The 27303-nt window shown below is 40.6% G+C and overlaps 1 protein-coding gene across 1 annotated transcript in view; it reads right to left on the bottom strand.

Annotated features, from left to right (window-relative positions):
* Positions 1-27303, bottom strand: part of EML6 (EMAP like 6) — a 305590-nt gene that overhangs the window by 147171 nt on the left and 131116 nt on the right. Inside the window, exons 3-7 of the mRNA XM_053588414.1 lie at positions 26159-26318; positions 22077-22175; positions 18223-18291; positions 10376-10561; positions 8356-8491 (exon numbers count right to left, since the gene is read on the bottom strand). Coding sequence (XP_053444389.1) covers positions 8356-8491; positions 10376-10561; positions 18223-18291; positions 22077-22175; positions 26159-26318 — 650 coding nt within the window. The remainder of the gene's footprint in view (positions 1-8355; positions 8492-10375; positions 10562-18222; positions 18292-22076; positions 22176-26158; positions 26319-27303) is intronic.

Raw genomic sequence — 27303 nt, 5'->3', positions numbered from 1 at the left:
ACCAGGACCTAAAAAGAAGCTGCTATGTGTCCCTTAAGTCTCTTATTCTTCCTTCTGTTACAGCTTATTTGTTGTTTGCCAATATAATTTGATGTGCTGGCACTGCAGAGTCGCAAAAGGCAAGGCTATACTCCAACATGCAAAGAGAGAATAAACTAATTGGGGAACAAAATGGCCTTTTCTCCCAATTATTTGGCCCCAAAGGAGAAAACCGGCAGTAGGGAGAGGCTTGGTCCTTGATAGCTTATATACTGATATATGTATACTAAAGGGCTATCTGCAGCTGCTCCCAAACCTCCCTGGCATCAGACTCTACATGGAACATGTTTAAAAGCTGTAGATGCCTGGACCCCACCTAGAGATACTTCTCTACTGGGCTGGAGAGGAGTGAGGGATAGTTATTTTTAGCTCCCCAAATCTACTAAGCCATTCCCCAGCTAGCGTGTTCTCAGACTTTAGTCAGTTGACAATTCAGAGAACCACACTGCATTGCTGGGCGATTCTAATACAGTGGTCCTTCAGTAGCACGATGTCAAACTCTGCCCAAATGGGTAAGAGCCCAGGTCCTGATGAACAAACAGCAAAAAGACAGTGTCACCAAGAAGTAGCCTCTGATTCCAACAAGCAAGCCTGGCAAAGTGAAGGGGAAGAGACTGTCACAGACATCACATAGTTCTGTGCCCGTGAATGCCCATGACATCACATAGCTCTGTGCCCACAAGGGACCATGACGTCACATAGCTCTGTGCCCGCAAATGACCATGACGTCATGTACCTCCGTGCCCGCAAATGACCATGATGTCACGTAGCTCCGTGCCCGCAAATGACCATGACGTCACGTAGCTCCGTGCCTGCAAATGCCCATGACATCACATAGCTCTGTGCCTGCGAACGCCCATGACATCACGTAGCCCTGTGCCCATGAATGCCCATGACCACCTAGGAGGTAGCGTCACCATTAACTCCATGGGCAGCACTGGATCCCAGGTGGACCCAGTAAACATCTGATGAATAAGTGAGGAAATCACAACACAGAAAGTTTACAATTTGCCTAAAGTCACAGAGTAAGTGAGCAATAGAAATAAAATGAGGATTCAGGCAGTTTAAGTCGGGAGCAGACACCCATGAAGGTGTTTTCTCTCTGTGAATTTACACCCAGAACATGGTACTGACGGCGTGATGGCTGTCACCTACAGACCTCCCCTTGTTAAGGATACAGAACCAGGGAGTGTCTTGGGTGAAAGAGGTATAAGGTAGGGAGAGGATAAGAGGGAGAGAGACACTTCTCTCAGACCTAAGAGGGAGCGCTGGGGGCAGGTGTGGAAAGACAGCAGGGACCTCCACATCCCTTCCCCTTGCTGCCCCTCAGAAGGGGATGGCTGAGGCCACCCACACGGTCTCGAGCCTGGCCTTGGAGTTTCTGATGCCCTCAAGGTAATGCTGAAGCCAGACTTTAGGATCATGAAAGAAAGAGGGTGGGGGGAAAACATGCATCTCCCCAGGGATTTGCAAGTGCAGATGATTTTAGAGCCCATGTAAAATGGAAATGTGGGGTTCCTTGTTAAACAATGATGGTGAATTTCAATGCAATGACAGCAAAGCACTCAGCCAGCCCAGCACCCTGTGAGCACAGAGCCTTGTGTGACTGCCCAGATCTCAGGCCCAGAAAGCTGCCTAACCAGGGGACCTCGAGGGCTGACTGGGACTGAATGGGACTCCATGTGGGGAGTGCTCAGCACAGAGCCCACCCCAGAGCAGGCATTCAGTACCAGGAGCTGCTGCACGGAAGTCTCTCCACCTCACCACAGGAAGGACTTATCCAGGGACTGCTCCCGGATCAGCCTGCAGGTGACCCTCCTCACGGATGCCCATGGCCTGCTGCTCCTGCCTGAGAAGCACCAGCAGAATTCCGAATGAAAGTCACTCTTTACAAAATCCCTTGTTATTTCAAGCCCGCTCCCCAGGACTCAAAATACTTTAGACACAGGATCCTTGTAGGGTCCACACAGCCTAACAGGATATCAGAAGATGGAAACACACAGCCAAACCCACCCAGGAAGAGTGTTTACAGAACAAGCCAGTCTGTCCTCCACTCGCCTGATGCCACATCATACACGGAGACTGAGCAAACGCCATGGTGCCCAGCTCCAAGCCACATGCCTCTGCAGGGGTCCTCCACCTCCTTAGAGAAACACAGTGAGGCGGGAAGACCCAGCCCAAAGGAAGTCAGTGGGCACCCAAGTGGCAGTATAGACAGGGAGCAGAGAGGGACACGAGGAAGCCACCAAAGGAAGCAGAGGAACTAGACAGCCTGCCTGTTGTAAACAAAGGAGGCCTCGGGGCAAGAGCTGGTCTTTTGAATGTTCCCTCCCAGGGTTCCCAGCAGCCACGCGACCAGCATTTGGGCTATTGTCCTGGGCACTGTGATACATTTAGCGGTATCCCTTGCCTCTTCCCACAAATGTCAGCGCATCCCTGCAGGTGTGACAATCAAAACTGTCTCCAATGCCACATGGCCCCTAGGAGGCAAAAATCCTCCTAGTTAAGGATTGCTAGGTTAAATGACCCTCATACTCTGAGGAAGAAAAATGGTAATAAGAAAAATAAACAGTGGGGAAGAATAACCTGGGCTCCACCTCCAGTCCTGCCCCACCCAGTTGTCCTCTGCTTTAGGGTGGAGGGATCTGACCCTGCCACTCACCTCCTCAACTGTTTTACGACCACTGAGTACTGTCCCCTGGAGGTCAAGCTAGAAGACCACAGGTTGTCACAAAGGGCCCGAGTTATCTGTTCCTCCCTCTGCATCACTGTCGCTGTGTGCCTCCACAGGCTCTGTGCTTCAGTTATATGACATGCTTTTCAGTCTTTCATCTGACAGCTAGTTCCAGGGCCCAGCATGTGCTAGGCACACTGTGAGTGACTGGAAGCCATCAGTGAGGCAACAGACAACAGGCACAGGAGGACATATAAATTATACTCAGGGTTACGGCGAGGTGAAAGGTAGGCCTGGGAGGAGAGGATCAGGAGTGCCCAGGGTGGTGGAGGCAGAGTAGGTTGCAATCTTGGAAAAGGTCATCAGGACAGGCTTCATTAGAACAAAAGCTTGCAGGAGAGGAGGGAAGCACTCATGCAGACCCTCGGGGAGAGTAGTGCAGGTAGAGGGAGCCGCCAGGGCAGAGCGGAGGACAGGAGAAGGTGGCAGGCCATCAGGAGGACTTTGAGACAAATGGGGAATCATGGCAGGGTCTCAAGGAAAGGAATAATGTGATCTGGCTCCTGTAAAGTTCAAACAATCCCTCTAGCTGCTGTGCAGAGACTCACAGGGGAAGCAGGGATTCAAGTTATAAAGCAAGTTATAAAGATGATGGTGGCCCACACCAGAGAGGGGGCAATAAACATGATGACAAGTTGGGCATCTTCAGCCTCTGACCTAATGCAGGATCTCTCTGAGTTTGGAATTTATAGTTCATTAGACACAGCAACAATTCAGTAAGTATGTATTGTTAGTTGAAACACACACATACCTCTCCCCGTGCCTTGGCAGAATGTAATAATGACTAAGGCACACTTTTTAGAACTGCCTGTCTAGTTCCTGGGCACATGTGGCGCTCAGATGCCTAATAAATGTTTACTGAATGGATAAGTGAATAATACATCTTATACTGTGTGAATAGTCACTGTATTCCTTTAGACATAATTATTTATAACCATTATCTCAAAGTATTTCATCACCATAGAAGTAACTCACTTTGGTCAACTTGCTTTGAGAATTATTTTTGGCTTTTCTTTCCACCACTATAAGTTATTTAAGCTTAATTATTTTACCTATGTCATAAAGTTAAAATGATCAGACTCAACATGCACTGTTATCAAGGTGGGTGAGAGGTATGAGCTAGGATGCTAAGCTTACAATCAGCTCGAGGCTGTGACTCTGAGTCTCATCCCATCGCAAGGTGAGAGAGCTCTGCTTGCTGACATCCAGCGTCTCTCCCAGCTTCAAAATTCCAGACTTTGAAACTCACTGAAGCACATATTCAGGTCCACCATCTCATATATCTGAAATCCTTTGGGGCCAGGTGCATTTTGGAATTCAGCAAAGTTTGGATTTTGGACTCATGTATGTCCTATTGGGTCTATACAAAGACACTAAATAGCCTCCTACCAGTTCAGGTCAGATTTTGCACCAAATTAGTTATAGAAAATATCTTGGTATTCTGAACCTCCTGGCTTTCAGAACTTCAGATAAAGAAAGAATCTGGATGAAGTAGATTGTTGGTTTATATCCTCACATGTAATTGGCAGCACAGGAAGCTTGTTGGAGCACTCGGCGAAATCTGGGAAGTCATAAAAGATGTACAGATCACAGGTGGAATAAAGCACTATTGTTCCCTAGGCTGAGGAATGGCCTTCCTCATTATATGCTGGTATTTGCTTTCACTAAGCTTTGCGGGGAGAGGAGGGAGCTCTGACAACCAAATCTGACCCCACAGATTCTGGCTGATGTGACCGTGACCATCTCCAAGCTGACTCACCCTCAGTCTAAAGTGGGGGTAATTGTTTTTACTGGAAGTCAAATACCCTAATTATCTGAAGGTTGTCAACACAGATGTAAGAGAATTAATTACCAGTATCTCTTTATAATAAAGCCTTATTTTTCTTCTGAGCTTAGTATTTATCTTAGTTCATTTATTTATCTTATTCTTTTGATGTCAAAGTGGCTCCTGAACTCAACAGCTTCTTCCCCTGTTTCAGTAGGATGATGGTGTCAAGGCCCAGCTGAGGACAAAGGAGACCCCCAAAGGCTGCTCTCAGCCAGTTTCTGGTGTGGCCCTGCCCACCTGGCTCAGAGCTCCCTGAACGTTGGTTGCAATCAGCTCTTCATGCAGGAGCCTTTCATTCCTTTGACCCTAGAGCTGTACTCTGTTTTCCCACTGAGAGCTGGAATAACCCCAGCATCTCTGTTTAAGTGTGACCGTCCCAGTGGACTTCGGAGACAGTGTTGCCAGGAATGTCAGCATGGCAGTATAGGGCGGGGAATTTGAGGTGGTTGCAACGTGGACAGAAAGTAATAGCTAGAACTTAATGAGTTTTCACAGATACTGTCTAGCATGAGAAGTTAAAAAAAGATATATTGACATCTGTTTGAAGTTAAGATTCTATTAGTGAGTAGTGATTCCAAAATTAAGAAGGTGTCTAGTCTAAAGAATAGGTTAACTATGGGGCTGCATGCTGAGCAGTCCCCACTCCACTCACTTAGGAGCTCCTTCCTAACCCCCACCCTTCTCATGACTCCCTTGGGCTTGACCCAGAACATGGTGTCATGCTGTTGCCCAGGCTAGAGTGTCATGGCATCAGCCTGGCTCACAACAACCTCACACTCTGGGCTCAAGTGATCCTCTTGCCTCAGCCTCCCAGGTAGCTGGGATTATAGACACCCACCACAAGGCCTGGCTAGTATTTCTAATTTTTAGTAGAGATGGGGGTCTCGCTTTTACTTAGGCAGGCTGGTCTTGAACTCATGAGCTCAAGGGATCCTCCCACCTAGGCCTCCCAGAGTGCTAGGATTACAAGTGTGAGGCACTGGGCCTGGATGGTCTCTACCATTCTTTGTTGTTGTTTTTTTTGTTTGTTTTTTGTTTTTGTTTTTTTTTGAGACAGTCTCACTATGTCACCCTTGGTAGAATGCTGTGTCGTCACAACTCACAGCAACCTCTCCAACTCTTGGGCTTAAGCGATTCTCTTGCCTCAGCCTCCCAAGTAGCTGGGACTACAGACACCTGCCACAACGCCCACATATTTTTTTGTTGCAGTTGTCATTGCTGTTTAGCTTGCTTGGGCTGGGCTTTAACCCACCAGCCTGGTGTATGTGGTCGGTGCCCTACCCACAGAGTTACGGAAGCCACCTGGTCTCTACCATTCTTAAAAGCACAGTCCAGTCCTGTGAATGCAGGTTACAGTCCCATCATCAGCCATCTAACATGCATGCTAATCTCTCCCCTGACAAATGCCGCTGCCAGGCACCACAGGTCATATCCTACGTCGTGCAGACTTGTTTGAGGTTCTACCTATGCACTGCTGTACCACCCAGACCTGCTCTGATCTTAGCAAGGGGGAGTGTGTGGGAATCTGAGACTAACATAAGATTGGGGATGGGAGGTAGTCATGGGGTTGGTGCAATCAGTACAAACCCTGGTTGTATAGATGATCATTCAGAAATGACTCTGAACTCTCCTAGGACAGCCAGAGTAATTTTGAGGTCTACTTTTGGGATGAGTTGAATGAAGTAACTGTCAAAAAGGAGTCATCTTTTCTGGTTGATTTCCACAACATTTAGCCAGTTTATGGTTAATAATCTAATCTCATCCAGCAAGTTGCTTTGCTCCTGGTTTCATGGTTCAAAATCAAACATTTTTGCCTCTATGACTTTTTTTTTAAACACATTGCTCTTATATGTGCTCATATGTATTTGAAATATTTTTCTGGATAAAGTTTCACTGGCCCACACTCTAAGTCCTTGGAGAGCTTGAGGTCTTAATCATTTCCTTGTTGAGCCATTGAGGTGGACACCAGATTCTGCAACTCCCTCTGCTGACAAGCTCTGTGCCTGGTATTCAGAGACATATCCACACCAGGATCCTGAGCTTCCATAAGAAGATAACAGTCCAGGCTCATGTTAGCTAACTGTAAGTGTATTTTTTCTTTCACATTTCACAGATACATAAAGAAGCTGGCCTCCATGTACAAATACAAAGTACAATATTCAGCTCACTTCCCGTTGCTCAAGTTTTAAGGTTGGTTGAAAACATTATTTAAGGAGGATGCTTGAAGGACACACAGTCCCTACTTTTTTTCCTCTCAGTCCTCTGAAACTTACCTAAGGCAGGTAGAAAGCACCATGCACGGCCACATGATTTGGCCCATGGAACAGCCTCTATGGCAACCTTGGCATCAATCAGACTGCATCGAGGGGCTCCCTGAGGGACCCTCGATGAGTAACAGGTCACTTCAGGCCTTTGGAGGACTCTGGGCTTATGTCACAGGGTCCTTCTCTAGGGAGATGCTCAGGAAATGTCTCACTCACCTCAGCACAAGGAAAGATTCCCCTTCACTTAACAGGGGTAAGTTTCCATCTTGTGGACGCTGTGACTCATGGTACCGAGCATCCCTCCCTTAGCTCCGACCACAGGACCCCAGAGCCAGGCCTGAGGCCTTCCTGTGGTAAGTGAACGGAACTTCCCCACCTTAACATAGCTGGGACTCTCTTATCTTTCCTATTTACATTTCCCACTTTAATTTCTGAGCCTCAAATTCTCTATTTGTAAAAAAAAAAAATTTAAAAAAAATCATGAGAATTTAAAAAGATATAAATAATCTGCTCTGTATTCTGATATACATACTCTATTTGTTGGGATAATCAGCTAAGCTTAGTAAGTGCTGACCATGTGCCAGCACTTATCCTAAGCACTTTGCAAGGATAGAATCCTTTTCTTGAGATAGAATCTCATTCTGTCACCCTGGGTAGAATGTTATGACATCATAGCTCACAGTAACCTCTCATGGTGGGGCTCGAGTGATCTCCTGTTTCAGCTTCCTGAGGAGCTGTGACTATAGGCATCTGGCACCACGCCTGGCTAGTTTTTATATTTTTAGTGAGGGGGAGGTCCTCACTCTTCCTCAGGCTGGTCTTGAACTCCTGAGCTCAGGCGATCCACCTGCCTCCACCTCCCAGCGTGCTAGGATTACAGGTGTGAACCACCACACCCAGCCTTGGCAAGTACATTTAATCCTCACACAACTCGAGGAGGCTGGTGCTAGTATTACCTCCATTTGTAGACCAGGAAATAGAGACCCAGAGATGTTAAGAAATTTGACCAAGGTCTCAAATTTCTCATGGTAGAATTGGGATTGGAACCCAGGCCCCCTGACTCTGAGCCCACACTCTTAATCCCTACTCCTATGTTAGCTGTTACTTTAAAGCTATTTTTCAAAAATCATTTTTGTCTCATTTTTTTTTTTCAAAGGCTGGGTATAGTCATATGTAGGGTGACCAGCTTGCCCAGAACGTCTCCGTTTTGTCACTACAATCTCATCTCCCAGGAAACCTCAGTCGTTTTACCATATGTTGTTTATCTTTGCTGCAGCACTGCTGGTTCATACAGACACTTTTGTGCGAATTAGGGAAAAGGGTATCCGTTTGTTTTTAACATACTTTTGATCTTGTTTTCAACATATTTATGTAAATTGCCTTAAGTCCTTTATAAAATAAGGTGGAGTATAGAGAAACAAATATCAACATAGAACTTCACATCTCATTTCATACTCAGAGTTATGTGTAGATTTTAACACATGTGTTACCTTTGTATCCTTGCTCTGTCTCCCTGAGATCAATTTTGGTTATTGGTTTGAAATCAGTGTCCCATAGTCGTATACACCCATCTCGCCCTCCAGTGGCAAAGCCTTCTTCACAAGCGTACATGCTGAAGATTCCAGCCTGGGGATTAAAGCAGGCAAGGCTCAGGGCTGCAACCATTCTAGTCAGTAGAGTTGAATCTTGATGATTAAAAATTATAGCAAAACAAAACTAAAAACAAACCCTTTGTTCTCTGTTGAAATACTGACAACCCAATAGTCATTTATAATAATCTTTATCTCAGCTGAATTTAAACATAATCACAATTACTACCAAAGCAAACTAGTTCATGTGCTCCTTTGCCATTACTAAACTGATGGGGCAGGGGTGTAAAATAAAACCAGGAATACCTTAGTTAAAGCAGATACAGAAGTCATAAATTATTTTATGTGACAACTGATTCTCACACAGAAAAGACAACTCTGATGTGTTTCGTGTAAGTTGCTGCACAAAGTAATCAAGTAAAAATACATGGACTAGGAACACAAAACACCTTTATAGGTGCAGAAGTCCTGAGACCCTTCTCAATTAGCACAAGAAGGCTTTGCCTGAACTTAATTGAAAGATTAACTAGCATTTGTTAGCTTGTTAAGCATTTTAAGATGCTTTCTCACATGTGAAATATCGTCATAATTTAAAGATGTTCTTCCATAGGGAAAAATCATGTTTGGCTTATTCTAACAGGCCGCAAGAATATAATGTTGACATAAGAACCAGTGTAGAAAGAAATTAGGTTACTAAGGCAGGTGTTTTTATGAATGAGGACAAGTACTGACCTTTTGATTGTTTTGAGAGCTTTTGGTAATTAGTGAAGCCAAGAAAATTGGTCTGCAACATACGAGACAATGAAAAATTGCACAGCTCTTTTGCCAAGAGTTGCTTAAACCTGTCTTCATGTTCGCAGTAATAGGAAATCATTTTGGAGGCAGTAAGCTACAGGCCTATCAGGTTTCCAGTATTATTTCAACCCAATTTCCATTCACTACAATGGGCTTTACCTTCTACATCATCTCCCCGATCTCCTGGACTTTTCCATTTTATCAATTGCAGCTATAATAGTGCAACCATTTTCTTTCTCTTTTCTTTTTCTTTTTTGAGATGGAGTGTCACTATGTCACCCTGGGTAGAGTTCCGTGGCATCACAGCTCACAGCAACCTCAAATTCTTGAGCTTAAGGGATTCTCTTGCTTCAGCCTCCCAAGTAGCTGGGAATACAGACACCCGCCACAACGCCCAGCTATTTTTTTGTTGCAGTTGTCATTGTTGTTTAGCTTGCTCGGGCTGGGTTCGAACCCACCAGCCTCAGTGCATGTGCCAGTGCTGTAACCACTGAGCTATGGGTGCCAAGCCTAGTGTAACCATTTTCATGTGTGTCAAACAAAGGCAGAGTGCTAGACGTTTGCCTTGTTCTTACGGAACAGATCAGAAAATAGAAGATTCTCAATGGTCTGTTTGCATTTTAAGAGCTGGTGATAATGATATGAAGGTGACCCCCTGCACCTGAGGGAAATGTACTTTACTGACCGACATAAGTAGTTGTCTATACCCTTCCTATTAAAAGTATAGGCCACTGACTGACCACCAGCAACTGTGACATCATCCCAGACCTACTGAGACAGAATCTGCATTGAACATGATCCCCTGGAAATTCACAGGCACATTAAAGTCTGAGAAGTGCTGGTCTGTAAGGTGAAACTGATGATGAAATAGTTCTGGGCTTCTGTCAAGCCACTCTCAAGGAATAACACTAATCAGCCAGTCAATAGTTACCAGGAAGGCTAATTAAGTTATAATGCTTTTGAAATGTATTTTCTTTTAGGTGAGCAAACATAGTTTGGGAAATCCTCCTAAGTTTTTGGGAGTGTTCAGCAGAGTCCTCTGATTCTGAAGCAATGGGAAAACTATACGGGGAGTTGTGGTCTTATTTGATCAGTCGTCCCTGAACTTCCACATGGTGATACTCACACTGTGTGCTCCTTGAATGGTACGGAATAAAGTGAGCCCTTTCCAGACATAGATGTCACCATTTAAAGCACCAGAGTAGGTGATATCTTCTTTGGCACATGCAAGGCAAAGGATGGTCTGAAGATCCCCTGTTTTGCCAAATATCCCTCTTTTTGCAGTCAGAGCATTTCCACATAGTGTCCAAAACTAGAAAGTAAGCAATAAAATAGACACAAAAACAAAGCATTCTGATGTGTTGCATTATTGGTATCTGTTTATGCTTTGGTACATTTTACATAATTTGCACTTCAGACGAGGCATGGATATGTTAACTTGCTCCGTTGTGACAGGAAAGAATCACAAAACATTTTAGCCAACTACTGTGAGCATGAGAAAAACCTGTTAACAGTGTTTTTAATTTTTTTAAAGTTCTAAAATTTTAAAACTTTGCTTATTATTTAATAGTGTTTTAAGAGAAGACAATATCCTGAGTTAAAGTAGTCAAAACGTTTAATTCTGTCAAATTATAAAACTAGTATAGAGTCATTGTAGAGAAGTTTAGTAAAGATAACTATAAAAAAATTAACTACAACTTCCTGTTAGCATGTTGATATATCATCTAGGCATTTTTAATGTGTGTGTGTGTGTGTACATATATACATATACACACATATGTATATTCAGAAATAACTTCTTTTTAACTAAAAGTGTTATAAATCTTCACTATACAAATGTTACTCAGAAATGTTTCTAAAAACGAGTTATGTTTTCCTCTAGCCAAATAACTGACTAGGTTTTTCTGTTTTAGTTGCATGATGCATCATATGGTAGGCCACAGGCACAAAGCCTGAGCTATTTCATAGAGGGCAGTAAGGACGCTCCTCTGGTTCTATAGAAATCAAATATTTCTACTTTGACGTGTTTTTAATGAACTGTAATAACCTCAATGCCATTGATGTAGCTTCTCGCAGTTTACACAGGCTCTTTACATATGCCAAATGGCTTGATAACCCACCATACCCTTGAATAAGCTAAGGCAGAGATTGTTATCTTCATTTGCAGAGGCTAAGGGTTCAGTGGGGTTATACCTGAGAAAATATTGAAATCTTCATCTTTGTCTTGAGAACTTTGAATCTCATGAAGATACATAAGAAAGACCCAGAAGTGAATCTAAGGCAGTATACTCAGACTGCACACAAGTGGCAAGGAAATGCCAAGATAGAGCACCACCCTGAACGCCACAGAGCGTGCAAGAGTAGGACTTGGAGCAGCGGTGAAGAAGGAATGGCGTCCGGGTTCAGGACAGAAGGAGTGGTGAATCATGCAGCAGGAAGGTGGGGTTGGAATACACTCAATGACAACCCTAATACTTGTGCCGGCAGAAGAGGGAAAAAGATGGATCTCTCAAAGTAGATGGATATTGGAGGCAGCAGTTCTGGGATAGCTGCACCATCCAGCTGGCCAGAGTTCTGGCAGCTGTGGGGAGAAGGGGACAGGTGAAGGGCTTGTTTTTGGTGAGGACTAAGGGCAGATTATGAAACCATCTGTAGCAATACAGGATTCTTCTCTCAAAGGGTGGAAGTATCAACTCTGGTGATTCATTTCTTTGGATATTATTATGAAAAGGTGTTAAAATATATGTCAAAAGAATAAAAATATCTGGGGAGAAGCTAGTTAGGTGTAAGCTTTGGAAGATACCTAAGTTTTAACTCTGAACCTGAACAATCTGTTTGACATAAAAAATTGCTGGTGGTACAAATATGCCAAAGAAGTTGCTCTTCTTGAGGAAGAGGCTTGAGGAAGACGTTTTTCTTTCTCGTTATCTCTTCATGGACGAAGCTTAGAAGGCCAGTAATTATTTTGTCCTTTAACTTGAGATGTGCACCTCTGGTCTGATTTTTAAATGTTAACATTGTCTAAATGGATAATCACAAAATAAAGGCCTTGATCCTTAGACTTGATCTACACAAAGGTTTTCTGACAAAAATCGCCCAGATGGTGTAATGCCAACATCAAACATTTCAAATAGTTAAATGATTCCTTAAAAAGGCATAGATAAATGTGATGCCAGGATAAGTAGGAGATTTCCTACAGGAAATGGTAAATACCTGAAATAATTATTTCTCAAGAATCATTTCCTATTTAGGAAAACAGTGGCTGTTTTGGGTTAACAACACATCATTAAGTTCCTATCAAATAAAGAGGCATTGTTATGTCCAACCTCCATTCACAGACTTTAATGAGAATTTTGTTAGAACTGGAAGGTATCATGGAATTCTTCTGGCTCTGGGTCATCCCCAAGGTCCTTTCTGTCTCTGACTCCAGATGACTCAACAGGAGCTACAAACCCAGTATGTTCATTTGCTATAAAACCAATGAGGCGGACGATGCTCAACTGTTTCTGTTTTTCAAGTATTCATTTCAGATTATAGTAATTTGCCCGTTTGCCAAACATTGGGAATTTGCAAAATGAGAGAGGATCTCACCCTAGCTACAAACATTTCACAGAAAAATATTTTCTTGGAGTACAAAGATTTCATACTGTGCTTGCTACTAGAACTATTCACTCAATGTTAAGGTAAGTTTTAAAAAAAAAAGAGAGAGAGAGAAATTGTTAGAATTGGATATAGAAAATATGGGTAGTAAAAATAATTTGTTGAAGCATACTTTGTTGCAGATTTATTTGTAAACAGAATGAATAAAGGATGGCTAGGTGGACATTGCAAATTCTTCCATTTGAGGTAAAAACGTATTTGCTTAGGGAAAAAATGCCTAAGTCTGCTAAAACAATTAAATTTAATAGGATAAACAGCTTTGAGTGTTTTAAGAAAATGTTCCAGAGTTTTACCTATTTCTGCTTTTAGAATTAACTTATTAAAAGTTAGTTAAACAAGGGTGGAAAGAAATGAAGAATCTGGAGAATTCTACCAATTAAGCAGCTCATCTAGTTCTTTCGGAAAAAAGTTAAGTCAAAACAGATCACTAAAAGAGATAATTTCTCAGTGGGATGAGCTCTACCTAGGGAGCCAAAAGCTGAGTTTGAATCTTACCTCTGCCACCATTTTTTGTGAGCCTAGAAAATGGGGATGGAAGTTAATCTTATCGTGTCCCTGTTGGTTCCACCTACTGTTCAACAGAACTGTCTTAATGAATTCAGGAGGTAGTGATCCACGTATATGTATTTTTTGCTGTGGGATGAGGGAGAAGAAATTCAGCCTCAGGGAGAATAAATAGTTTGCCCAGAGTAAGTAGAGGGAAGCAGAATTGGTATTCAAAGTTAAATAACCCTTTGGGGTGTAGTGTTGGCTGCCCTTCCTCACGGTGGAACTTGTAAGGTTAGGGTCCCAGGCTTCCAGAAAGCCACCACAGCCTCACAGAAACCAGACCAGGAACTCACATGTTTCTTTCCTTGTAGCTGAAAGAACTACTCAGTATTTTCAGCATATTTTAGTCTGATCAGAAGGTCGTGTTGGCAAAACCGAGCGTGTATCTTTGATTAACAAAACGGTGCTAAGGTGACTATTAGTTAATGGCTATTTTGTGGCCAAAATCTTTCAAAATATTTGTTTCTTCAGAAAAAGGATTATGAAATAGGTTCTTGAGTGATGAAAATATTGGCAATCTTGGAACATATCATGAGCCATGGACTTTTCCAGCTCTCCAGTCCCGCGATTCCATGGTGACCACTACCCACCTATTAACTTCCCACTCTAGGGCAACTCCCTAGGCTCTGCGCCTCCCAATCCCTTCCTACCACACTTGCCCACCGACTGAGGCTCAGCTTAAATAGCCTGCCCTTCTGGAAACAGCATGCCTCTAAACCAGTTGGGATTTCTCCTTTATCAATAGAGGTTTTGGCTTTTGCCTTTCTTACAGAAAACTCTGCTCTAATGCCTTAATTGCTAAACCTCAAGCAAATTGAAAATAGGGCTTTTTATTCCTCTGCACAGCATAAATCAAAATATTAATTTAATGAAGTTTTTTGTCTTTCAGGTATAATGAAGGATAAGGAGGCTCCAACTGCTGCTAAAACACAAAGTACCTGTATTATGTACAGCCTTTTCTCAGATCAAAACCCAAAACAGGTCATTGTACAAGGATTATGAAATGTTTATGAAGTCCTAAAGCGCTGGTAGAACATCATACCTTTGATTAGTGGAACCTCTACACTTATCTTTTTGTTTTCTTTTTCATTATTTTATTTTGGAAGTAATGTATATATATGTTATAAAATCATTTTAAAATAAAGTATAAATGGGAAATTTTAAAAATTGTCCATCAATTCACCATCTAGAGATACCTAACATTTGGGGATATTCTTCTAAGATATTTTCTACACAAAAATACTTTTAAAGTGAAAAAACAAAACACCAAAACCAATGATGGATCTCAGAAAACAGTACCCTAAAATGAAGGCCCAGAAGCAAAAGTTTTTCCCTGATCTTCTCCTGTCCTGTCTCTTAGTCTTATTCTCTCCTGAGGCTAGCCATAGAAACTAGAATCCCTCTAGCCCAAGGCAGGCCTAGAAATCAAAACCCCATTTCCCAAAATCCTACCATCAGTCCTAAAATTATTCTCTGTAAAACCTGGCCATAAAGAAACTATCTGAGCTGCCTTATTTGACTGTAGGTCATGAGCCCCCTTATTCCAGAGAGGCCCTTGACCTTGCACCCAGAAGAAAGGAATGCAGCTGGAGAGGTCAAGAAGAATCTAGACAGACAGGCCTTGCCAGGTTCCCCACACAACCTGTTAGCATTTAGATCGTACCCTTTCGTCCAGTCATATTTCTACATGACTATCTGTGTTTTTTAGAACCTAAACATAAAAACACGTTCCCCTGTATCTTTATTCTACGGCTCCCAGGTATGCATGTTAAGTGTCTATGTCTTTTCTCCTATTAATAATCTGCCTCATGGCAGTGATTTTTCAGTGAACTTTTAGGGTGCCAATGGCTTTGTTCCCACCACAAATCTACCCTCACCAAAGTAGACTGTAAACTTCCCCCACTTAAAATAGATCATTAATCACCTAAACATAATTTATGATTGTATATCTTTCATTATACAAACATACCATATTTTATTTAAACCCCTAGGGACAGTTAGGTGGTTTCAGGGTTTCTTCTGTTTGGTTTTATTTGGCATTGGCAAGTTACTCAATGAATCAGCTCTTGATTTATACTCCTAATGATTTCTTTGCGGTAAATTCCAAGATGGATAGACGTTGCCAGATTTCTGTACTAGAAGACCATACCCATTATTCTTCCTCTGCCAGCAAGGTTTGAGAGTGCTCAGCCACTAAATCCTTGCCAACTTTGACAAATTAAAAATATTATTTTAAAATCTGTGTTAATTATTAATGATTTAATATTTTCACATGTCTCTAGGCCAGCATGTTTCCATTTTTGTCTATTATTTATGTTCTTTGTCTATTCTACTGATTTCCTAGTGGTCTTTATATTTCAAGAACAAATCCAGAGTCTACTCTTCTTGTTACTTATACTTTTGCTAGTCTGTGGTTTTGCATGTGGGGGGAGGATGCATTATATAGAACGTTTTAATATTTATATAGTTAAATCAATGTCATCCATTATGATATGATTTTGTTTAGAAAGGCCTTTCTCCAACTTGAGTAGTTAAACAGTTGCCTATATGTTTCTCCAGTTATTTTATAGTTTTTAAAAGATTTACGTCATTAATTCAGAGACTTTCAGTATATAGCATGAAGTAATAACCTTTCCCCCAAAATAGCTAAGTTGTTTTAATGCTTATTAATTAAAGACCCCATTATAATCAAATTTGTCATTAAGGTCTATTCATCAGCTTCTTTTTTTTTTTTGGCCGGAGCCAGGTTTGAACCCGCCAACTCCGGTATATGGGGCCAGTGCCCTACTCCTTTGAGCCACAGGCGCCGCTCTATTCATCAGCTTCTTAAAATTGATTTATTTCTCTTTATTCCAGTCTTATATCATTTAAATTATTTTAACTTCTAATATGCTTTAGTGGATAGTGGTCCATACTACCCCTTCATTATTCTTTTTTATCCCTTAATTCTTAGTTATTTTTATTCTTTTCTGCTTCCAGATTAACTTAGAATAATTTAAAGGAAAATTCTGTCAGGTAATAATAAACTAAAGCAATAAGGAATTTAACTGAAATTGTATCAAATATAAATCAATTTCGGGAGAAATGATACATTTGCAAATATTAGACATTATGTCCAGAATCAAGACTGTCACTCTATTTGTTTAAGTATTCTTTTATATTCTTCTATAAAGTTTTATAACATACTTTAGATAAATCTTGCATATTTCTTGCTATATTTATTTCTTATATCCATTTTATCATTGGATGCTCTCTAACCACTAAGTTGGAATAATAAGAATAATTATTCTTATTAATTATTAATAATAATAATAAGAATAAGAATCATGAAAAACTAGACTAAAAGAAGAACCAAGAACAGGGTTAGTTGGAGGAGTTATACAGATATCTACTTTGATCGTATAGAAATATACCAGCTTTGTACTAGCAGAAATCCACGTATGCTCCGTGCAAGAAGTCAATCCTTACACACTTGTTTGTGGACTTTAATTTATATGATTTATAATCCTATAGAGGAGAGTTAAGCCATATATCCCAGAATTGAAGAGAAATTTTTGCTATGTCAGGGCAAAGGATGTTGATGCTGTTAATTTTGTTACTTGAGAACAAAAACAGAAAGCAGCACATTTTGGCCCAGCCAGAGGTAAGTTCTGACTGTGAAGGCTAGAGGAAGACGGGCTTTTAAAACCCAGCAGCCAGCTCCTCTCCCCTTAAGCGGCCTGAGGTGATCTGTGAAAATGGTTCGCTAGCTATTCACTTGACCCAGAAAACCCCACAAAGTCATGCAAGTCAAGAGGCTCAAATGTTCGTGTTCACTTTAAGAAGACACATGAAACTGCCCAGGCCATCAAGGGTATGCACCAAGGGTATGTCACCTTAAAGAAACAATGTGTACCATTCCAATGTTACAATGGTGGAGTTGGTAGGTGTGTCGAGGCCAAACAGTGGGGCTGGACACAGGGTCGGTGGCCAAAAAAAAGTGCTGAATTTTTGCTGCATATGCTTAAAAATGCAGAGAAATGCTGAATTAAGGGTTTAGATGTAGATTCTCTGGTCATTGAGCATATCCAAGTGAACAAAGCACCCAAGATGCATTACAGAGCTCAGGGTCGCATTAGCCGGTACATGAGCTCCCCCTGCCACATGGAGATGATCCTTACTGAAAAGGAACAGATTGTTCCCTAACCAGAAGAAGAGGTAGCACAGAAGAAAAAGATACCCTAGAAGAAACCGAAGAAACAAAAACTTATGGCATGGGAATAGACTCAACATAAAATAAATGCAAATAACAGTAAAAACAAACAAACAAACAAAAAAACCCAGCAGCCCAGATAGAAATAGAGGGGTATACAGTAGAACTCTACATAGAGCACACGGTCCCTTTCTTTAGGGAACACATCAACATGTCACAATTTTACATGCAATACATGTAGATATTCATTATAATGCAAAAAATTCACATTAAAATCAGAGCTGTTTTAAAACATGCAAACTCATGAAGTGAGAGTCTTTGGTTTAGTTAACCAAGTTGCATTTTCAGCTGCCTGCTAAGCACTTTATTTGACTGTTCTTTGCATTTCTAAAGAGAGGCCCTGCCCCCCCCAGTGAGGTTAGCTGGCTTCAGGATCAGAGAAACTGACATGGGTGCTCTACATTAAAGAAAAAAAAGTAAAGTCAAGCAGTTTATCAACAACAAATCTACATAAATGCCTAGAATTTTTTCATACAAAGTACCAAAAAATGTTTTTGAAATAACTACTTTACCTTTATATGCTTTACTCCACAGCTAACCATTCTGTTTGGCTGATATGGATCCCAGGAAATATCAAAAATCTGTTAAAAAATTAAAAGTTGCTACGTTGATCATTTTTTATGCTTTTGCCTTCTTCCAGATACCAGTCCAATTGCCAAGACTCTAACTGAACACTTAGAACACAATGTTACCTGCACAGAATGTAAAGGGAGGATTAGGCTCCCGGGAACAAGTCAGGTACTGTCAACACACACTCTATGGCCTCAGGTCTACTTACCTTATGCCTTAGTAGGGAGACAATTAACCACAGTCATTGAGAATGAACTGGTACCATTTTTAATTTTGTCCATCTGGAGTAAACAAATTGACGATTTAAGATAAATTTTTCAATAAATTTTCTATTGCTCTCTACAGTGTTAAATAAAACATTTTGGAGACAGTTTTTCAATAAAAATTAAAATGAATCATTTTATAATTCTTTTAAGTAGGAAATATTTAATAGTTAACTACAATTCAATGTGGCCCAGAGTCTCCAGTAATCATAGAAGTTACTATTCTTAAACATAAGGCAGAGGCATTGATCTGACACTCACTTAAAATATGTAGTCTTCTAGGCCATCGCTTTATTTTATTTATTTATTTATTTTTGAGACAGAGCCTCAAGCTGTTGCCCTGGGTAGAGTGCTGTAGCATCACAGCTCATAGCAACTTCCAACTCCTGGGCTCAAGCGATTCTCCTGCCTCTGCCTCCCAAGTAGCTGGGACTACAGGCGCCTGCCACAACGCCCGGCTATTTTTTGGTTGCAGCCGTCGTTGTTGTTTGGTGGGCCCTGGCTGGATTCGAACCCGCCAGCTCAGGTGTATGTGGCTGGCGCGTTAGCCACTTGAGCCACAGGCACTAAGCCTAGGCCATCACTTTAATCTGACCCAAAATATTATTTTTAATTATTTGAGGAACTGAAACATACCTACTGATACTATTTAATTCTTTAAGGAAAGCTACCTGACAGTTAGCAGGTTAGTTATTAGTTTTACAGTTAGCGGGTTAGTTATTAGTTTTTATAATAGTTTTAAATATTGTGATACTTTCATAAATCTTTCACAATATTTAAAACTGTGATACTTTCATTTAGTATCTGGAATTAAGTCGGGGAGATAATTGCATTTTTAAACAAACTGCAGGAGATGAAGGTGGTTTGTGGATCATGTTCTGTGATATGCTGATAGAAAGGGAAGGACCAAATGTCAGGGCCAAAGTCTAGACCAAAGAAACAATCTAGGCCACCAGCTTTTCATCACATAGAAAGGAGCAATTATGGACTCTAGAAATAGCACTGAAGAAAAAGTACTTGGTCTAAGTATATATCTTAGCTAATCAAGCTCAGGCCAGCCTCAGCCTCTATAACCTTAACCTCATCTTCTCCACAGTGAACACCATCACCTCAAGTTCTATTATGAGGTCATTAGGTATGTGAAGTCATTTTGCAGGCTATAAAGCACTCATTATACAAATGTAATGGATTCAGTATTTCAGCCACTAACATAATCCTGAAGATAAGCTTGATGTTAATCACAAGCAGTCAATTCATACTGGCATCCAGGCATCAGTAATAAACAAAACCATGTGTGATGCAGATACAGGGTCTGGAGAAACAGCATTCTAAACTATTTCACTAAAACATCTTGGGCTCTTAAAAATCAGACTTCTCATTAGAGTACCACTGCACTTTTTACCATCTACTCATAATGGAGAAGTGTAACAGGCTGGGCACAGCAGCTCACGCCTTTAATCCTCGTACTTTGGGAGGCTGAGTGTGAGGATTGGGCCAATTAGTTCAAGACCATCCTGAGCAAGAGCTAAGACCCCATCTCTACAAAAAATAAAAAAATTAGCAGGGTATGATCGTGCATGCCTGTACTTGGGAGGCTAAGGCAAGAGGATTGCTTGAGGCCAGGAACTTGAGGTTGCAGTGGGCTGTGATGATGCTGCTGCACTCTAGCCTGGGCAACAGAAGGAGACCCTGTCTCAACAAAAGGAAAAAAAATGGTATAACAAAGTAACAAGGCACTGTCATTTACATCCGACAGGCAAGTCACATGACAAGTTAAAAGAAAACCTTTAGGCACATTAAATTTAACAGAATTTAATTGAGGAAAGAATTACTTGCAAACTGGGCAGCTCATAGAACCAGAAGAGGTTCAGAGAGCTCTGCTCTGCAACAGGCAGTACCGATAGACGGAATAAGGAAGGGAGGTAAAGAAACAGCTCCACTGGTTTGAGCTTTAAGCTAGCTTTCTTTGGGCATGGTCTGATCAGGTGGCATCCTGTGACTGGCTGAAGCTCAGCTGCAACTCATTCAGCTATTTGTTACACAAGTATATCAAACTAGGTTTCAGTTGGTTATGCTGGGAGTTAAGGTATGGAGGCAGCCTCAAGCCAAATTTAGTTTAACAATAGGAATTTAACAACAATAACAAAAGCACTTTACGTAGACGCCACAGTGATTACATTAGGATATTTTTCTAAGGAGATTTTACTGGTTGGAAGTGTTCGTAACTTTAGTTTCCTACTTTTTCCCAAGGCAATAGGCCCAAAATGTTGACGTAAAGTATACTAATTCCGAAACAGAAATAGAAATTGTAGAATAATTTACATAAGAGATTACATATGGGTTTGTTCTCAGTAGAGCTAGGTGTGACATCCCAATAGTGTGAATTGATCTCATGTCCACTTTATGTGATCACTGGAAATTCATTATTGATCCAGTCCAACATGATGAGACATAGCACGTACAGATAAGCAGAAAAGTGACATCTGAAACTTACGCATCGCAAATATCTCCAACCTAAACGGTTTCCAATATTAAGTTACTACCAGTTAAATTAGAATCCCTAAGCACAGAGCCTGACTGTTACTATGCTTCTAGGTCTCCCTGGAGAATTTTACATGGAGCCAGGATTGGGGACTCTGGACCAGAGCGGTGCCAGGCCTCTTCCAACACTGAAATTCTGTGGCTGGTCACCTCTACAGGAAAACTTACACCTGTGGGGTCCCCTCAGAACTACAAATCCCCATAGATGAAAGTACCATTCACATATTAAAAAAACACAACATATTAGAGTTCATACTAAGCAAACGAAGGTATATTTAGTGTTTAATTAGAGCCTCATTTTATATGAACACTTACATTGTGCAGAAATACAAAACAACTGGGAATTCAAGGAAGACAGTCATGCATATTCACTTTTAAACTAGAATATTCAAGACAATAAATTATTTTAATTATACAAGACACGGGAGAAATAGACATCTTACCAGTGTATGTATGATATGTGTCTATTCATCACATCTTACCAACTATAACTACAAGGAATTATTTCTGATCACACTGACTCCAATATGAATGATAAGCAGGCCACCATTTATATTAAACATTCTCAAATATAACAACAAATCACACAGTTGCCATTATATTCAATTTGAAATAAAAATGCACACCCCTGTAATCATGCTTTGTGAATATTTTCTATTTCCATTTCTAAATGAATATATCTAAACTATACATATAATTTCTAGTTCAATGCTATTTTGGTTTTATAAAGAAGCCAAATGCCAGCATCAAAAATTTTCTTTGCCTATAAAAAGCAGTTAACAATTCAAATAGGGTATTTGACCCACAGAAGCAATCATACCAACATAGTTAGCTATCGATCATATGAAGAACTGGGATATTTGTAAGTTGACTATGTAGGAAAAGTCTATACATGGCAATTTTACTTTTACAAATATTAACGTCTGAGAAGGGACATCACATTTTTCCCCACAGTTCTAAAATCTGCATAGCTTGATCCAACAAGGTCTTACCCGGTCAGAATGGCCAGTGGCGGAGGCCAGAAGCTTTCCCTTCCTCCAGTCCCAGACACAGACTGTGTTCTTGGCATCCAATCCCACAGAAGCTAAACGCTAAGAATAAGAATAATAATTGAATACCTGACAGTGATGGGAAGATTTCCTACTATTCATGCTTTCTTTTAAGAAATAGTTACTGATTGTCTACTAAGGGCTAGGGATTGAATATCTTACAACAAACTAATTTCTCAAAATATATCTTAAGCCCCAAACTATCAACAGTAGATGACTTCTATTAGTGTATGCTGGAAAAATCTAAAAGCTAGGGCTCATTTTTCCCTTACTCTCATTCTTGCTCAGGCTCGTCTCGAATTCCTTTGTTCAAGTGTCTACCGTGTTGGGGCCTCCCAGAGCACTAGGATTTTACAGGTGTGAGCACTGTGCCCGGCCCATTTGTCCCTTTCAAACACAGAAACTGTGCACATAAACTCTCATAAAGTCTCCGATAAATCAGTGCAAGTCAATAAGAACAGAACTTAAAGGCAGAATTTCAAATTTTTCACTTAAATATTTTAGTTTAAAATCAATGTGAGATTTAAAACAGTGTAGATTCCATAGTTTAAAAGCCTCAAACTACTAAAATTAAAATGTTTAAAAACCACAAAGAAATCCAATAAGTGAACATTATTTTCATTCTTAGTTCTCTACAATTTTACAAACACTTAAAGTAACTAAAGAAGGATATATAATCTTCACAAAATTAATCTGGTTCTTCATCTCCCAGCCTAAATTCCTTGGGTTCAGATCAAAACTTATCCTTAAATGGAAAAGAAAATTCAATATATATGATTATATAGAAAGTCAAAAGTATCAAAAATGGGTATTAGGAACACCCCAAATCAAAGGTTCTTATACGATACCACGTGTAACAGAGGTCTGGACTGGGAGAAGGCAGATTGGACTTCTTGTTTGACTTTGTAAATAGCCAGACATAAGACCTTGGGAAATTAATTAACCTCCTTAAATCTTAGTTTTCTCATTTGTATAACGAGTATAAAAATATTTTTTTCTTTCTACCTCACAGAATTGCTGTGGGTCATGTGAAGTAATATAAATCAAAGAGCTTTTAAAAATTGAGTGTTACCCAAGTGTAAGAGTATCTGAGTGCTTCACCGGGCATGTCTGAGAAAGTATGCCCATGTGCCCACGCACCTGTACAATTAACAGCACACGTGTGCTGTTATACAAGGATTATTCAGGTTTCCCCCACTAAAGATGGCTTTCATTAGGAATAGTAAGTATAGAAAACATTGTTGGAGGTTTTTAAATGTGCCCTTAAAAAAGGAAGTCTCTGTTGTAATTTTTCTTTTCTTTTCTTTCCTGAGACAGAGTCTCACTCTAGTGCCCTGGGTAGAGTGCTGTGGCATCATAGCTCACAGCAACCTCAAATTCTTGGGCTTACCTGATCCTCTTGCCTCAGCCTCCCAAGTAGCTGGGACTACAGGTGCCTGCCATGACACCCAGATAAATTTTTGTATTTTTTTAGTAAAGATGGGGTCTCACTCTTGCTTGGGCTGGTCTCCAACTCTTGAGCTCAAGCAATCCACCCACCTTGGCCTCCAGAATACTAGGATTCCTCTTTGTTGTAATTTTTAATGGAAAATTCCAGCAATGGAAATGATAAGGCATGGTGTATCTTTATTTATCAGAAAATCTGAGTGGGTGAATCCTGTGTGTTGGTTTATTTGTTTTTTTAATAGAAAGAGTCATTAACAAACAGGTGCACCAAAGTAAAACCCACGTATTTTTTCCACATGCTTTTTTTTTTAATTTCAGATTTTAAAAACCCACATTTCTTGATTGAGAGAAAGCCAAAAGAAACTACTGTGCTCATTTGTAGTGACAGGCCCCATAGCTCACTGGAAAGCACTTCTATTGCCTTTTCTTGGTTGTGAGAGGATGGGCCATTTGTCATTTTCTAAACATCATTCGATTCCAGTGAATTCTGTCCAGGGAATTAGGCAGACATGGAACAACAGGCATCAGGAAGCCTTGAAATCCATCATGGGCAAACAGATAGGAGGCAATTTTTCTCAACTGACAGTTAAGTATCCCCATTCCCACCCTTCAAAATGGAAGCTAGGATTCTAGCATGAAATAACATGGGCAAAAATCTAAAGTAAAATCTGAGGTTCCCTTTGCTGCATTACATATTCTTACGGCATGTGAGAGCAAATTCTGATAAGGAATGTTTGCTCAAATATCAGATTGGAGAATGTGCATATAAGCACACATATAAGCGTACATTTACACTTGTACATATTCATGCATTCTGACACTGATTCAGTTTAATGAACAAGTCAGTGTAACTGCAAGCCTGAACAATATCACTATCCAGTCATTTCTCCTTAACAATGGACAGACAATGGGATGTATGCATTAACCTGCTAAATGGGACTAAGAGTAGTAAAATGAAGAACATAATACATTTTTTCCAGTATTTAGCATTTGCTACACAATGTAGTTAATCTAGTTCTAGAAAGAAAAATGAATAATGATCAATACTCTCTTAAAATAGAACACACTAAGTGAATGCTGATTGTTTTTTAAAAAGTGTCTCAAACTGGGTCAACTCCTTTCTTTAATCCACTGAATTTCCCACAAACTCTCAGTTTGGGCAAGCCTTTGTGAATAATTTCACAGATCTTTCCAGGGCATCGACTTACAGAATTAAGTCTGAAATTTGCCAAAACTTAAATCGGAGGAATTAACAGGCAGAAACATGGAGAATGAAAGACACAGCGGAAGGGTGGAACAAAAGGCTGGGGAGCAGAGGGGCAGCTTCAGAGATGCTGAACGCAGACGGCACCAGGGATGACCCCTCTGTGTCTCCACTTCCTTTTCTAGAACATATTAACATATCTTTTTTGTTGAGCATTGCTAGAGGTCAAAGGAAGGAGAGAATACTTTGTTGGGACTGCAAAGGCTTCATGAAGACCTTTGAAGTGTCTTCAAAGACTGAGTCATTCACTCAAGGGGCCAACAGAGTGTGTGGGGCACTCCAGGTGGAGAGGACAGCCCAGGAGAGGACATGGGGCTATGGAAGGGCAAAGCAAAGAATCTTGAAAACTTGTCCAATTTGATGACAAGGGACGATGGAGATAAGTCTATAGAAGTTGGGAAGTCTAGAATGCCCAGCTATAAAATGTGGACTTCATCTAAGGTGTAACCTATGCTTTTGGTGGTGTAAAACGATGCTTTGATACTTTTATTCAATTAGTGAAATGCATTAGCAAAGGTTGACCATGCAGGGGTGTCTGACTGCAGCCCATGACTGGCTATGAAAGCTTACCTGTGCTGGCTTATATCACAAAAATTACACACAGCCTTTTCTTTTGCTCATCAGCTTTGGTGAGCGTTTGTGTATTTAATGTGTGGCTCAAGACAATTCTTAGGTAAGCATTCACAGCAGCATGGGCCAAGGTTGGGTGTGCCCCTGGGAGTAAACTTAACCTAAGTCAGTAGTGGTACTGACTTAGAACTTAAAGGATGGTGGCAGAGCAAATGAGAACAAGAGGATGAATGTCAGAGTTATTGTAAAGAAACTTCTAAATACAGTGGAATTATTGAGTGAATGAATTGGGAAGGGGAAGAGAGGAGAGTTAGAGGTGGCTTCAAAGAGAATCTTCTTGGTATATTATTACCAGGTGATGTCATCTTCTGAAAGCAAGGGGGTATAAGGTAATGCTCAGAGCTTCACATCTGTGAATAAGGCTTGGTTCAGCCCTCATTCCCAATAGGAAGCTAAGAATGGATGAAAATGGAATTGTCCAGTCATGGTGAACCTGATCAGCATGAATCGATGACTTCTTTTACTAATACTTTTTAACCAGATAATGAGACCGGGGGAACCTAAACTAGGGCCTATCCAGAGCGGGGTGTTTGTCCCACACCCTGGAGAAGTGTCAAAAAGGTGAGAAATTCTGGCAGTCTACGAGAGAAACCAGCAAGGTTGCTGGGCTTTGAGTCTATTGGCTATTTGCATTCTCATTATAGCTGAATTGTGATAAGGAAAATAAACAAAAAAAGATACATACCTGTCCATCTGAGTCAAAGGCCAGGCAGGCAACTCCATGTGTGTGGACATCTTTAAGAATAGACACAGTCTGGACATTATAGGAATCCCATATACATATATATGGCTCCTTCCCAACTTGGCCAGTTGCAACAAGAGTTTTGTCTGGGTGTAAGGCAAGGCTGAAAGAGAAAAAGGCCTCTTTTCACATCTTCCAACTAGACCAAAAAAAAAATTTATCATCTTTTATCCAAATTTATTTCTCATTTTAATCATCTAACAAGATGATCTCCAGAGAATGCCTGTTTAGGCTAAATTGGAATGTTCAACTTGGGTTTAGCACAGTCTGTTAATTTCATCTGGTCTTACCCACAGGTTGCCTCGAAAATCAGACACTACTATGATTATAATTCTCCCATTAAAATCGTCTATATGGCTCTATAATTGCTTTATCATGATATTTACTTACTGATTTTCAAAATATCACTCAGCTTTCAAGCTAGATTTTGACTTTAATTTGAAAATCATGTTGTTGCTTGGAGCACGTTCACTTCTCAGAATTAGTTAAACCTGCTTGCAGAAGCGCTGGCTACTACCGTTTCCCCCAAAATAAGACATCCTCCGAAAATAAGACCTACTTACAGGAAAGATAAGACGTCCCCTGAAAATAAGACCTAGTGCATCTTTGGAAACACACCTTAAAATAAGACACTGTCTGAAAGCAAGGGGGTATAAGGTAATGCTCAGAGCTTCACGTCTGTGAATAAGGCTTGGTTCAGCCCTCATTCCCAATAGGAAGCTAAGAATGGATGAAAATGGAATTGTCCAGTCATGGTGAACCTGATCAGCATGAATCGATGACTTCTTTTACTAATACTTTTTAACCAGATAATGAGACTGGGGGATCCTAAACTAGGGCCTATCCAGAGCTGGGTGTTTGTCCCACACCCCAATGTTCTGAATTCATTGTGTACAGAAGTTGTGCCTTTCTATAACATAGGTATTAGGAATTAAGGGGGTGGGGAGCACATGACCTATGTGGAAAACTAGCTTATCATATAAACTTTATATACAATAAACAAAAATGGAATTTTCCCCACTTCAATTTTCAGTATCTGTATCCACAGTAAACAGAAACAGTTTTTTCCCCCCTTTCCATTTTTGAAT

This window comes from Nycticebus coucang, chromosome 4, assembly GCF_027406575.1.
Source record: "Nycticebus coucang isolate mNycCou1 chromosome 4, mNycCou1.pri, whole genome shotgun sequence".
NCBI lineage: Eukaryota > Metazoa > Chordata > Mammalia > Primates > Lorisidae > Nycticebus > Nycticebus coucang.
Note: the sequence above shows the minus strand (reverse complement) of the source record. Positions and strands in the feature narration are given on the sequence as shown.